This window comes from Lissotriton helveticus, chromosome 1_1 (assembly GCF_964261635.1).
Source record: "Lissotriton helveticus chromosome 1_1, aLisHel1.1, whole genome shotgun sequence".
Lineage (NCBI taxonomy): Eukaryota > Metazoa > Chordata > Amphibia > Caudata > Salamandridae > Lissotriton > Lissotriton helveticus.
The window spans coordinates 642,609,083-642,624,760 of record NC_136057.1 but is presented as its reverse complement, the minus strand read 5'-3'; the positions used below and the strand labels follow the sequence as shown (position 1 = coordinate 642,624,760).

Genomic DNA, 15,678 nt, shown 5'->3' with positions numbered 1-15,678 from the left:
TCCTCATCCTCCACGTAAGACTCCAAAATATGTGATGGCAATAATGGAGATATATTGCTATAGTCTTGTCTGTGGTATATTTTCAACTGGAAGTGAGTGTAAGAAATAAGCTTCGTCTGAGATACTGGAGAAATCGCTGATGACCAACCCTTAGTCGATGGACTTTGTCATCAAGGGGATCTGTCGTCGACAGGGTCACCTTGGACAATTGGGTCGTTGATGGAAGCTTCGTCGACGTGGTAGTCGATGGGGTTGACGTAACTTGTCAACGGTGTCGTCGATGGGCTCTTCGTTGACTGTCAGTCAACGGTGGTGCCGACATAGACGAGGTTTTAGGCGTCAACGGGCTCTTCGTCGACGATGTCTTCGTTGATGAGGGAACGGTCGTCGATGAAGTCGACGTCAACGCAGTCGTCGACGGAGGTTTAGATGAGGAACTTTTAGAAGACTATTCCTTGGTCACAGAAGATCTTTTTGATGTAGATATTTTAGAAGACACAATAGGTGAGGTAATAGCCATGGTAGAGACTGTAGTTGAAGAAATAGAAGCTGCAGAGGTCACAGAAATCGTATGAGAAGACACTAGAGAGAGATCTCAGAAGACAGAGACAAGGCTGATCCAGAAGGAGAAGTTGGAGATCTCCTTGCCTGGTCAGAAGCTCCATGACAGGATTTGTGGTGCTTCCTTCCCTCTAATGAAGAGCTCTCTCGGGATCTAGCTCTCTTGCTAGTTATTGAGGCCTTGTCATCCTCAGCTGAAGAGGATTTCAGGCATAACAGTACCCTTGCTTCCCTGTCTCTAATAGTTTTGGCAGCAAAGGTACGACATATTCTACAATCCTTAACAATATGGTTAGGATGTAGACAGTAGATGCAGTCCTTGTGTTGATCATCTACATGGACCCTCTTCTTATCACAGGTCCTGCAGGCACTAAAGAGAGCTTTCTTGTCTGACAATTTGAAGGAAATATGAAGAAAACTGAGTAGGTACTCAAGAAGACTCCCTTCCACACGACGTGCAGTGAAAATCAGAGGAGAACTGCCTCTGCTAGATAGGTTCTAGAGGGTGCTGACAGCTGATTGGTTAGAACCATTTTTTGGTTCTTTTCATATAATGAGGTAGATAAGCTACTAAGTTTTGGGCCTTCTGGGCCTCTTTTCTTTTTAGCCTACTACAGTTCTTACTAAGGCACTGCTTTTGCATATATATATATATGAATCTATGAAAGACACCCCAATACTGGATAATATCTCCATATCGATCCGGACCACCCCAACACCTCCAATTGATGAAAAAGTTTAACTCATCTCTTTAAAGATTACATTAACATCCACTACACAGTTTCCTCTCTTATAACTCATGGACTTTATGCTAGTCTTCGACGATGTGTAGCACTCCGCTACCTTTTAGGTTGGTCTGCGCTACAGAAATATATACTTGTAGACTGAGCTACCGAACATGCTTAGCTATTTAGTGTTTATAACTCTCAATGAAGATCTCTTCATATAGGAATCAGCAACAGGATACTATTGGACTATATCCCTACCAGGCTTCTGCTGTTCGCTCCTCTTAGGCAATCATGGTAATTTCTAATGCAAATGAACTTAACCAGGCGTGATAACTGTTAGAGACGCAGAAGATACAGATTATGTGAGATTCAACTCCGAAAAATTATTCAAGCAAATCAGACCGCTTGAAGTCTATTTGTAGCAGCTGGCATAGTCCATCTGCAGTAAAAGAAAAGTTTCTTAAAAACAAAGATACATGAAATACATTATTTTGATTGCTCTGTATTGAGGTAAAAGAGCACTGAGATGGGCAAAAGTAAATAAATAAAAGCACATTGACATTCTTAGACTAGACTTCTACCCTGAGAGCGGAGTAAAATGGAACCAAGACATGTGCAAAGGCTATCTTAAGGGAAAGAGGAGAGGGGCTTTCTGAAGGCGTAGGGGCTGGAGTGTCATTGGATGTGAAAAATGTATACGGTTAAAAAACGTAACATTAAGAAGTGGTTTACAGTCCCACCACATTATTTTTACAGGGGTCTTCTAAACCTACTTCTCAATATTTAAAATACTGTATTACAGATTCTTGTTTTCAAATCATTTTCAGTTATGCAGTGCTAAATGGTTGACATTCGTCCATGGTTTCACCTTCATACTGCAGCATCAACTAGTATTATCCTTATTGACACAAACTGCAATGCACAAATCATTGCATTACTTACTTAAAATGAAGGTCTTTAAATGTAAAATGGGTTTCCACAATTCCAGTAGTTTTAACTCTAGTCCTGAGAACATCCTGCTGGGTTGGAATGTAACTGCTGTGAGCTATCCTGTCCAGGTCATTCAAATAACTAGGGAAAATGAAAATACATAAACATTGGTAGCTGTCACAAGAAAATAATGGTACATGTTTTGGTACAGGATGACAAAATAGTAATCGAAGCACATCACAACTATTGAATTACAGTGATGCCAAGCAAAAGTTATTTACCTATATTACTCTTTTATGGAGGCACATGCCTTTTCAGTATTTATCATCAGCTATTCTATACAAAATTCAACTTAACAGCCCATCCAAAGGTTTGGGTACATTTTCTAAATAGCATGAAAAAATCTATCAGTAAATGTATTGGTGTTGGTCTTTAGGTGGCGGGTGCTCCTGTAAATTGATGAGATACCAACACTAGAGGAATCCTATCCCCAGTGCTTAATGTTTACTAGATTCACAGGCTACCAAACAAGACTTGCCTAGGAAAACAAGAGAACCAATATTTAGTCACTCTATAGCAAATAAAGTGTTAAAAGGCAAGTCGTAAAGTAGCTTCCTAAATACTTTTGTCAAAAATATTATTTGCAAAAGATTTGTAAGACAAGAACATTGAGGTCTTCACGAATTCAGCAAACAAAAGTTAGGATATTAACTATATTCAACTAACTTTGCAAAGCTGCCCAAGAGAACATGTTCAGAAGAGAGATTTAACTGCCCTAGAAACAACTGCATGCTTAAAAACACATCTTCACTAGTATTAGAAAAGGTTAGCCAGAGACACTATTCAAACATTTTTCTTAATCAGTCCAGATGATGAAACACTATTTGCTGTTTCAGAAACTGAGTGACCAAATGGTTTCTCTCTGGCCCCCACAACCCACTCCCCCTCCCCCGGACCCCCCATCCCCGGTACAAATCTGCTTAGACATTGGGTGGAAAAAAATAATTAAGGCCTAGCTTAGTGCTCCAAAATCGTGTCGCCAGGAGCTGGAAAAACAAACCGAGGTAACAACTACCTGCGAGAATACTGGAGGACTGATTCCCTTAAAGGGGCAGCATCATAATATGTACATCACTGCAATCTACATTGTCCTTCTCAGTTTCCATAAAAAAAGTTGTTAGAGATTTAAAAGGAAAAATTATATAGCTTCTTGTAATTTTTCCTAGTTTTTATTACTTAATGACTTTTTTTAAGCAAATTAAAATAACTGCTCAATATACTCCACTTTATAGGATTCAAAACAGCTTAAAATAAGTATGTTAAATATTGGCCTTACTGAAGTAAGTTGAAGAATTACACTTAAAGAACAAGTTAAATACCTTCAGTAACGATACATCTGTAAGAAACAGATTAGTTATAGATTCCTTACCTTAGAATTGCCCCAGGCGTCAGACTGGATCTGGAAAGTTTTTCGTCAGTAGTACCCTTGCACGTTGAAAGGTAGCGTCGGTTGGCTCCGCATTAGTTGTTGGTGTTGTGGTAACTGGGAGGACGTCCCGGTAGCTACTTACACGCCGCCCTCGCACGCTGACGTCAATTCTGTACACTACTTTCCACGCCAGAAGCACAGAGCATGCAAGATACTGACCACTGGTTGCAACACTAGGGCCCTGAAAGGATGTCCTGAACGCTTGAAGTCAGGTCGCCGAACGGGAAGGATGGGTGGGGTGGTAAGGAATCCATAACTAACATATGTTTCTTACAGATAGATCTTTACCGAAGGAAAGTAACTTTTTCATCTGAAAGAAACAGTTATAGATTCCTTACCTTAGAATAGATACCCCAGCAATACCAAACCCGGAGGTGGGGCTGAGAGCTAAGTCTACACCAAGAAGTCATGGAGAACAGAACGGCCAAAGAAGCCCCCCCCTTCCGGACTAGGCTGTCCAGGCAGTAGTGCTTGGTGAACATGTGCAGCGATGCCCACGTAGCTGCCTGACAGATGTCATGTAGGGGGACTCCCTGTCCTAAAGCAGTAGCAGCTGCCTTCGCCCTGGTGGAATGGGCATGCAGCCCCACTGGAGGCTCCTGCTTTGCCAAAGAATAGCAGGCCTTTAGGCACAGAACAACCCACCTGGAGATGGTCCGCTTGTGCACGGCCCAACTTCTCTTGGCGCCCGCGTAACAAACAGAGCTAGTCGTCCACCCGGAATTTTTGGCACGATCCAAGTATAAGGAGAGCGCACGGTTTGGATCCAGACGGTGGAGCCTCTCCCTCTTTCAAAGGATGCGGAGGCAGAAAGAAGGTGGGCATAGTGATGGTTTGGCCAATATGAAAAGAAGTGACCACCTTTGGAAGAAAGGAAGGTCGGGTTCTGAGGACAACCTTGTCCGGATAAACAGCCAGAAAAGGAGTCTTGGAAGACAGCTTGTAGCTCACTCACCCTGCGCGCAGAGGTGATGGCCACCAGAAAAGCAGTTTTCAGAGAGACGAGTCTGAAAGGACAGTTATGTAGAGGCTCAAAGCGAGCTCATATCAGATAAGCAAGAACCAAGTTTAGGTCCCACTGAGGCATTACGAAGGGAACAGGAGGAAAAAGATGAGTAATGCCTTTAAGAAATCTTTTTACAACAGGGGACTTGAAAAGAGAAGGCTGATCAGGAAGCCTGAGGAAGGCTGAAAAGGCAGAGATGAAGCCCTTAAGAGTGCCCAGAGCAGAGCCCTGCTGGGCCAAAGACAGGAGGAACAAGAGAACCTCAGAAAGAGGGGCAGAAAGGGGATCCACAGCCTTTGATGTGCACAAATGTATTCCATCTGCAGGCGTATACAGTCTTAGTGGCAGGACGCCTAGCTGCCAAGATTACATTACAGACTTCTGGGAAGTCAAATGACATCAACTGCCGCTACTCAATCTCCACGCAAGGAGTAGGCTGGACAGGTTCGGGTGGAGAATCGTCCCCTGCTGCTGCAACAGAAGATTCTCACTAAGAGGCAGTCTGATCGGGGGATCGATGGCCAGGTTGAGCAGCTCGGGATACCAGACTCTTCGTGCCCAATTGGGAGCCACAAGAATCAGAGTACTTGTAAAGCGCGCTACTTACCCGTGAGGGTCTCAAGGCGCTATGGGGCGGGAAGGTTGGGGGGGCGGGGAGGGGAGGGGAGGGGAGGCTGCTACTGCTCGAAGAGCCAGGTCTTGAGGAGTCTTCTGAAGGCGAGTAGGTCTTGGGTCTGCCGTATGTGGGTAGGGAGGGTGTTTCAGGTCTTGGTGGCGAGGTAGGAGAAGGATCTGCCGCCGGTCGTTCGTTGGATGCAAGGGACCAGCGGCAAGGGCGAGGCTGGCGGTGTGGAGCTGGCGGGTGGGTGTGTAGAAGCAGAGTTTGCTGTTCAGGTAGGCTGGTCCGGCGTTGTGGAGTGCTTTGTGTGTGTGGGTGAGGAGCATGAAGGTGGTCCTCTTGTCGACGGGGAGCCAGTGTAGGTCTCGGGTGGGGGGTGATGTGGCTGCGGCGGGGGACGTTGACGATCAGTCGGGCGGATGCGTTTTGGATGCGTTGTAGTCCTCGTAGGTGTTTGGCTGGGATTCCTGCGTAGAGTGCGTTGCCGTAGTCCAGTCTTGTGCTGACGAGGGGCTGTGTCACCGTTCTTGTTTTGGTCGGGATCCGCTTGTAGATCCTGCGGAGGGTGTTGTAGCAGGAGGAGGAGAAGGTGTTGACCTGCTCACACATGGAGAGGGAGGAGTCTAGGATGAATCCTAGGTTGCGTGCATGGTCAGTGGGTGTTGGTGCTGTTCCCAGTGTGGTCGGCCACCAGGAGTCATCCCAGGCTGAGGGGGTGGGTCCGAGGATGAGGGCCTCCGTCTTGTCAGAGCTCAGCTTCAGACGGCTGCTCCTCATGCAGTCAGTGATGGCCTTCATTTCCTCATAGAGGTTGGTTTTGGCGGTGTGTGGGTCCTTGGTGAGAGAGAGGATGAGCTGGGTGTCGTCTGCGTAGGAGATGATGTTGAGGTTGTGATGGCGGGCCACTTGTGCGAGGGGGGCCATGTAGACATTGAACAGCGCCTGGCCGAGAGATGAGCCCTGGGGGAAGCCGCAGATTAGGTCAGTGGCTTCAGATCGGAAGGGTGGGAGGCGGGCGCTCTGGGTTCTGCCGGAGAGGAAGGACGTGGTCCAGTCAAGGGCCTTCTCTTGGATTCCGGCTTCTAGGAGGCGTGCCTTTAGAGTGCGATGGTAGACCGCGAAGGCGGCTGACAGGTCAAGGAGGATGAGGGCTGATGTTTCGCCATTGTCTAGTTGGCGCCGATGTCGTCTGTGGCGGCTTGGCTTGGGCTCGACTTGGACAAGGTCTCGCTTAATCTTCTTCAGCACTCTGGGCAGAAGTGGTATATGCAGAAAGGCATATAGAAGACCTCAACTCTACTTGTGACGAAAAGCGTCGCCTAGGGAGTGCCGTCTTGGAAATTCTAATGTGCAGAATTGCTGACACTGCTCGTTCTCTTCGGTGAGGAAGAGCTCTAATCACTCTCCCCAATGTTGAAAGAGACCTTGCACCACCTCCGAGTGAAGACGTCATTCGGGATGCATGAAGCACCTGGCGTTCAGTGAACCTGCCAAGTGTTGAACCACCAGGGATATGCCTTAATGTTCCAGCCATGTCCAGAAACAGAGGGCCTCTTGACAGGGTGCATGACACCACTCCGCCTTGTTGCAAGTAACTTGTTCATCTGAAAGAAAAAAAGTTATAGATTCCTTACATTAGAATAGATAACCCAGCAATACCAACCCCGGAGGTTGGTCTGCGAACTAAGTTCACACCAGAAGTCCTGGAGAACAGAACGGCCAATGAAGCGGTCTCTCCTGAGTTGGCTGTCCAGGCAGTAGTGCTTGGTGAACGTGTGCAGCGGTGGTATTGTCTGTGAACATCCGCACTACCCTTTTCCAGACAGAGGAAAGAAATGATTTTTGTGCAAGACTGATTGCCCGAAGCTCCAGAGTGTTGATGTGGAGCTCGGACTCCGCCGGAGACCAGAGGTCTCTGATGTCCACCTCTCCCATGTGGCCGCCCCATCCCAGAAGGGATGAGTGTTACCACTGTGTGTTCTGGTTGGGGTAGGGAGAGAGAGAGAGTGATCTGCCGTTGACCCAATCCTGGTTCGTGAGCCACCACTGCAATTGTCATGCAGTACCCTCCAAGATCTGGACGCAATCTGACAGATTCCCCATATGCTGCGCCCACTGGTACTTCAGGTCCCATTGCAGAGCCCGCATATGCCACCTGGCATGATCAACCAGCAGGATACAGGAGGCTGTGAGGCCCAGCAGCCTCAGGGTCATCCTGACCGAAATCCGGGATAGAGGCTTAAAGATCAGAATCATAGCCCGAACCCGAAACTGCGTTGTGTGATGTCCAGAACGGCTCCGATGAAGAGGAGCTTCCGAGAGAGGGTCAGGTGTGAATTTGGCACATTGATGGAGAACCCCAGCGAATGCAGGAGGTCGGCCGTAATCTGGAGGTGGGAGACGACTTCCTGGGGCGAGCCCGCCTTCAACAACCAGTCGTCGAGATAGAGGAAGACTGAAACCCATGATCTGCGCAGATGAGCTGCAATCACGCCATCATTTTCGTTAACACAGAGGGGCGCTTGTAAGGCAAAAGGGGAGCATGGTAAGCAGAAACTGCTCGTGGCCTACTGTGAACTGCAGGGAATGCCAGTGGGCCAGCAGGACGGGGGGGGGTGAAAATAAGCGGCCTCCAAGTCCAATGCTACCATCCAGTCTCCATGGTCGAGGGCAGACGAGACCTGTGACTGGGTCAACATTTTGAACTTCTCCTTCAGGAGGAAGCGGTTGACATCCCTGAGATCCAAGATAGGACGCAGACCCTTGTCCTTCTTGGGCACCAGAAAGTAGTGGGATACCAACCATGACCTACTTCTGTGGCAGGAACGCGCTCAATGGCTCCCTTGGCCATGAGAGCCGTAACTTCCTGTTGGAGAAGGGCCAGGTGATCCCTCGACATGCAATGGTACTGGAGTGGCATGGTTGAAGGATAGTCTCCAAGGGGGGAGGGGGGGGAGTAGCCCCTTCGGACTATCTGCAAAACCCCCCTATTCGACGTGACGGTGCGCCAGTGGGGGAGGTGATGGAGGATCCTGCCACCCACTGGTGTTTGATGGGCCTGAAAGGTCGGACAAGGAGGGTTTGGAGGCTGCTGCAGGGGGGTGCGGGGGCGGTGGTGGTGGACTAGCCCGCCCGCTGGCCCCCAGAACCATGTCGGTGTTCCCACGTCCCCAGAGTGCTGATGTTGATGTTGAACAGTTTGAGCAGGCCTGTGGCTCTGAAAGGACAGTGTTGGGAACCCCTTCCGTAACCACGAAAGGGGCAAAAGACCGACCGTGCAGGGTGCGTGGTGGAGAGGCCCAAGGACTTGGCCGTAGCCTGAGAGTCCTTGAAACGCTCTAACCCACGGTCTGCCTTGTCGCCGAACAGGCAATGCCAATCAAAGGGCATGTCCATCAAAGTGTTCTGGACATCCCCAGAAAAGTCAGTTATTCTCAGCCAACTCAGCCAGGCGTGATGGCGAAGCGCCAGACGTTGAAATGGTCGTACCCATTGAGTCGGCAGTGTCTGATCCACAGCGGATGGTAAACTTTGCTGCGTCTCTCCCCTCGACAACAGCACGGGAGAGTACAGCACGGGAGAGTACAGCACGGGAGAGTACAGCACGGGAGAGTACAGCACAGGAGAGTACAGCACAGGAGAGTACAGCACAGGAGAGGAGAGTACAGCACAGGAGAGGAGAGTACAGCACAGGAGAGGAGAGTACAGCACAGGAGAGGAGAGTACAGCACAGGAGAGTACAGCACAGGCCTCCTCTGGACACTGACGCAGCACTTGCGCCACCATATCCCACAAGGAGTGGGAATAACGGCCCAACAGGCATGCAGTGTTTACCGACCGCAGCCCTAAACTGGAGGAAGAAAAAAAACTTCTTTCCAAGCTGATCCAGCTTCTTGCATTCCCTGTCCGGTGGTGCGTTAGGGAATGTGCTTTGGGACATTGAAGCTTGGACCACCAAGCTCTCGGGGGAGGGATGTTTGGAGAGGAAAGTGGGGTTACCCGGGGCCGGGCGGTGGAATCTGGCAACCATCCTATCCAAAGAAGCCCCTGTGTTGGGCCTTGACCAGGTGCCCAAAAAGATGCCCGTGAGGGCTTCATTAAACAACAGCAGAGGCTCCGAAGAGCTCACTGTCTGCTGAAGCACCCCTGTCAGGAGGTTAGTCCACACTGCAACAGTAGGTAGCTGGAGGTGTAGGGCCTCGGCCGCACTACTCAACACAGCTGCGTAAGACACTCTTATCCGTAGCCACGGTAGGAAGAGACAACATGCCAAAGTCAGGTGAGGTATCCAGACCACTGGCATCCCCTAGGTCCTCCCTCCAGTCCTGGTCGTACTCCAGCTGGGCAGTTAAAGGGTCATCAGACCCCTCCCAGTATTCCTCACCCTCATCTGGCTGCCAAACTGGCTGAAAATGGCCATGGTGGAATGCAGGCACAAAAGTACCCATCTGTGCCGGATCCGGCGTCGGTAGATGTCTGTCCAGCTCCGTATTCACGTCGGGTGGAAGCCGGGGTCGACGCTGGCTGCAAACATGGTGCCGGTGGAGGTGTAATGAGGTCGACAGACGCCAATCCAGATTCAGGCCTGGATCCAAGGGGGCTCTGCGGTGCCGAGGCCGGAGCTGCCGGCAGCGAAGGCCTAGGGCCCCCAACTGAGCCCGCAGGGCCCAAGTGCGCACCTGCGGAGTCTGGCTGCCCAAAGATGGCATGCATCGCTTCGTAGAACTGACTAAGCTGGGCAGGGGTCGCTCCCAGTCAGGCCAGAGTCGACCCTGAAGGCTCGGCATGCAGAGCCGCAGGAGGGGCACCACCCGCACCCTTTGTCTCATGGACTTCTTGTGCTTAAACTTACTTGACCCCGAGTGCGAAGACTTAGACGAGGATTGATGATGGCTCCTCAATCAGTCCCTCGATTTCCCAAGCGGCTGAGACCTCAAACGACGTGGAGACGACTGTCGGGCCTCGAGTAGCTTTTGGGAGCGCACCTGCAAAGACTTAGGGGTCATGGTTTGGCAGTCAGAGCACGACTTGGGGTCATCGTTGCGTTCCATGCAGTAGAGGTATACGCGGACACAGACACCAGTCGAGTACAGGAACCGCAGGCTTTGAGGCCAGGCATCCTTTATGCACCAAAGGTCTATGTTAGACAAAAAAAAAATGAAGTCGACAAGTCACAAAAAGGTCAGTTAAAAGTAACTGGGGGTACAGCACTCTCCGGATCTGCGTTGCTGGCACGGAAAAGAAAGAACTGACGTCAGCGCTCTAGGGCAGAGTCTAAGTAGCTACCGTGACGTCACCCCAGCGACCACGACGAACGCGGAGCTGACAGACGCCACCTTTTCGACGCGCAGGGGTACTGCTGATGAAAAACGTTCTGGATCCAGTCTGATGCCTGGGGGAATTCTAAGGTAAGGAATCTATATCTAACTGTTTCTTTCAGATAAGCTATATTTTAAAGTAGAGCTCCAGGATCCCCGCATGTGGCAGGACTATTCAGTGTTTATAACCATCAATGAATATCCTGTGAGAGAGAAACTAAGTATACTGATCAATGGAATAAAGTGGAGAAATACTGGGCAGAAACCTGGGTTTGGATTTTAGCCCTCCTTTGCCGGGCCAGAACGAATAAGCATAAGCAGAAGTTAGTCTGCTTCCCCATTTAAACATACCAGTTGTAGGAAGCTGGCTCTTTACATAGTGGGCCTAAACAAGGTACACTGTGTAAAGAGACCTCAGCAAACACCAATTGGTTTACAGATGCAAACGCTCCCTTATATGGTAGTGTGGCAAGCAGTTAGGCTTATCAGAGAGTAGTCCTAAGCATCTGTTGTACCCTTAGAGGCAATAAATGAGAAATCCAAGACCAATTTAGGAAAAATCTTTTATTTTTATATCAATTTTGATACCAAGAACTTTGTTATCAACTAAGTAGTTAAGATATGAATTTTTAAAGGTAAGTAAATAGTTCCATTCAATGCCTCTTTCTGCAGCAATGCTTCCCTACGGGAATCAAGGCATATGTTGCATACAGTTATTTGCGATCGGTTTCCAGGGCTCTCCTTCGGGACTTGGGGTCGTAGGTAACAAGGTACAAAGTACCACAAGCCATTACAATCTATACAAAAGGAGCGCATGATTCATCCATAATGCCAGCATTCCAAGTAGTGCGCTCATATCGTCCACTCTGTGTATCCAACCAAGCAAATCCCAAGGGAGTCTCGCTTAATTAGAAAGCCAATTTCTAATTTATTATTCAATCCAGTTTCAGTACAAAAAGGTGCATTATCCCATTTATCCAGCCAACAGGTTTCGTCCAACGTGGACATCAGGGCTTCTAATATGATTATCATATGACTTTAAATTTCATGTTGTGCGACCATCTTCTAGTATCAAATGACGTTTGCAATAAACAAACATTATGTTCCACGCTTCCTTCTAGCGCGGCTCCAACCTTGTATGTCTTTTGTACACAACCAGCAGTTACTGGTTACCTACCCTGGGGCGCCTGCGTGCAGAAGTGCTGGTAAGGTTAGCAGTGGTGCACGCTACGCCAGTGGAAAGGAGGGGGGGGGGGGGCACCTAGAAACAGGCTGCAGACAAGGACTTGGGGACAAGTCAGGGAGCTCGGGTCATAAAGGTTCGGAGGGGAACGGGGCACAGCTGGTTCGTTGGGGCCCAGGATGGGGCGCTCGGGGCAGAGTAGAGGTCAGCTGGGCTCTGGGCGTCCTAGGGCCTTGCGGTTGTTGGTCTTTGCCAGTTGGGAGTGCAAAATCAGGACAGCTGGGCCACTCTGGAAGTTGGTGTCTGCAGTGCTGATTTCTCTTAACGGCTGCTCGGTCACGGTGCGGTAGGATTTCAGATTAGACTCACAGGCACAGTTTGCTGCAAGGGGTCTGGTTCCCTGGGTATTGGTCCTGTCCGGTTGGTCCGGGTGTCCTCTCACTGGGTTGGGCGGCAGATCGGACCTTCTGTGCCTGCGGACTGCACTGGTGTAGATCCTCTACTCCGAGGGAGGTTGCTGGCAATTTGCGGACGAATGGCAGTCTCCCAGGGTATTTTGAAAGCTGGACAGCTGCAGGACAGGTCACTGGTCAAGATTGTAGAGATCGGTGCAGACAGGCAGGGTTTGGCGACATAAGTGCACAGTAGGCTTTAGTTCTCTTTTCCAGTGGCTCCTCTTTGTCCACTCTTCTTGATCACACAAATCTGCGTTCCTGGTGTCGAGGGTGCCACCTAAATACTCAATTTAAGGGTGTTAGGATTGACAGGTAGTAGTCAATGGGCTACTTACCTTCAGGGTGTCAACACCCTTAATATGACCACTTCCTGTGTGCATAACCCACACAGAGCCAGTGTCCCCCAAAAAGCTAGATGGTGGAATTCTGAAAGTAATGTTCACATCAGGTAGTCCACCTTAGCGGTGGTACTAGCCCGAGAGGGAAAAACTGACTAGCAAATGTTCCCGTTTGACCTGGGGTCAAATGGGCCCGGGCAGAGGGTGGCATTAACCCTGTCTTGAGAAGCCTTGGGTCACATTGTTAGTAATGGGATTTCCGGTTGGCTAAGGCTTGCGCCAAAGTCAGGCAGAAACCACCATTCCTACGTGAGGGCAAGGGAGTTACACGCCAAAGATAACCCCTGCTCACCCTCTAAGTAACGTGAAGCGAGCAGCAAGGCTAATTCCAGAGGCAATGTAGGTTAAGTGTTTGCGCGCGCACCCCCAGCAACACCACCCAAGGCCCACCACAAAGGAAACTCCACACAAGGTTATATATAAAAATAGGTCTTATGATTACACCAGGGTCCCTTACAAAACAATGGGACCGGTCGGAGAACCCAAGCGAGTGCGGTAAGCCGTAGGGGCGACAGACAACGAAGGCGGCTCCATAAGACCCGCAGAGGCTTGAAAGGTGAGATGAGGACCAAAAAAAAAATATATATTTTTTTTTAAATAAAAGATGAACGGAGCACTGAAACTTTTCAGACACTCACCCCCAGTCATAGTTATGTTATGTTACTTTATTTCTTTTATAGCGCACGGCGACTCCAGAGGAGCATCCCGGCGCTTTGGCAAAGAAAGACAGCATAGAAAGCAACCACACAACAGAAAAGAACAGAAAAAAAGACTATTTCCTAAAAAGCCATGTCTTCAGATCCTTTCTAAAAGTCAGAAGACAGGGAGCCGATCTCAGGGACAATGGTAATTCGTTCCATGCCTTGGGTGTCAGATAGCGGAAAGATCGACCTCCCAATCGTGCACGACGAATTACAGGAACAGTAAGCAAAAACAGACCAGATGACCTAAGATTCCTGCTTGGCACATACCGGGAAAGACGTTTCCCAATAAATTTGGGGCCAATACCATGTAGGGCCTTAAAGGCCACAGTCAGGCATTTAAAAAGGACTCGCTTGGAGATAGGTAGCCAATGAAGAGTGTTCAATAAGGCAGTGGCGCCAACTCTCCTCGGGAGTCCAAAGATGGCACGGGCTGCCGAATTCTGGACTACTTGCAAACGGGTCATGAGATATTTTGGTAGACCCATAGATCTGGGTTGAATCCATAAAAAAAAAAAAGAAAAGAAAAAAAAAGGTTATATGTAAAAATAGCCTTTGTATTGTACCAAACACATTAGATAAAAACACACACTTTACAATGTGCCAACAGGCACGGGCAGAATTTACAGGGGATATATGTACAGGACAGGGCAACATGGACCACTGTCAGGAATAGGCACTTTTAGCACTAGAATACTTGTTAGAATTAGCACTTAGAACATAGAATATACAATCACTGTAGCACAAAATAAGAAATAGAGCACACAACCAGTAATCACTGGTAACAGGTAAGTACCACCTACGTAACCCTAACCACCTTAGGAAAATGCCACGCAGTGAACCAGGACCTTAATAGCAACACCTGTACTAGGGAGAACAACCACCTAAGTATCACTATACATTTAGGGGTATAAGCCGGAGAACATTACACATGATGCATCACAACATTCAGAGGTGTAGGGAAAGAAAACACATGATGCATAAACACACATTCAGAGGTGCAGCAAATAACAATTGCGTAGAAATTACATAAGCCACAACCTGTGACTGTCCCTAGGCCAACTGAACTCTCTGGGGCTAGGACGCCCTGTGTCCCAATGTCAGGGGGGCTTAAACGGAGCAGCTGCCCACTACATGCTGGGCAGCTGAAATCACCAATGGGGCCAACACGTTGGAGCCTCGTGGCCCTAAACAAATGAATGGCCCTCAGGAGCCTCTGGTGGGCTCGGATTACAGGAAATGCGGCTTGGAGCCTCTTGGGCTCAAGAAATACTGCTGGGAACTGGGGGGAGCGGCCCGCTGCCAGCTGGGGCCGCTCTACCACCCTCAATGCCGGACTTTGAAAGCAGACTAAGTGTTACAAGAGCCTTCAAACTAAACCAGAATCTGCATGAGAAGAAATCTCAAACGGTGCTTGCAAACTGGGTCTAAAATGCATGTCAAACAATCCTGATTTATATTTTAATATGTATAGATGGTATAGTCAGCACAGATAAGACTGAGCTAGTCATATCAACCTCTTCTTCTTGCCAGAGGTCTGCCTAGTTATGAGGGCTTTGCGAGCAGAGTGTGGCAAGACATGGAAGTAAGGGTAGGTTATTTTCCATCACAGAGTTATCTAATTCTGCGACACTCAATGCTGTTGAAGATTCACACGTCATTAACAGCTCTATGTATACAAGATATGTTAGTCTTCCTTGGCGGAAACCCATATACAGACAGACACACAAACAGTAAGGCCACCTTGATAGGTCAAGCAAATAATGATATTGAAGATAGCTCCAGTCACATTTTACTGTGTGGGGCAGAGATGCGACAATCCAGCACAAACCTTGTTTAGTTTATGTAGAATTTAAAGACAAAAGAAGCATGAAGAAGAGATAGAATAATCTTGCTGTTGACCACCTCTATGGACCGATGAATGGTCTGACCTCCGGAAGCTTTGCAGAATTTCTCTAATGAAAGTGAGGAGATGTGCCTCTGTTCTTGCTTCAGATGTGTTCTGTCCAAGTTAAATATTTGGTCTATTATACCCAAATAGTAGTAGTGTTTCACTTAATGCGGTCACCAAGTTTTGGCCTCATCTGAATTTTTGCTTTACCAAATTACATCATTTTGGTCTAATTGCAATTGATTTACAGATCATTCAGACCCCTTGGGATTAATGAGAATAGGACAATGTCATTGGTGCAAGTGAAATAGCTGAGAGATTTGGAACTAAGCCATATATATGGAAGATCAAAGGAAGGAAGGAAGATCAGCTCTGTACAGGGAACAAAATTAGCAGCCA

At 48.4% G+C, this 15,678-nt stretch overlaps 1 protein-coding gene across 1 annotated transcript in view; it reads right to left on the bottom strand.

Moving 5' to 3' along the window:
• GNAI1 (G protein subunit alpha i1) overlaps positions 1–15,678 on the bottom strand; it is a 314,590-nt gene that overhangs the window by 129,864 nt on the left and 169,048 nt on the right. The window contains exon 5 of the mRNA XM_078674173.1: positions 2,232–2,360. Within this exon, the coding sequence (XP_078530299.1) occupies positions 2,232–2,360 (129 nt within the window). The remainder of the gene's footprint in view (positions 1–2,231; positions 2,361–15,678) is intronic.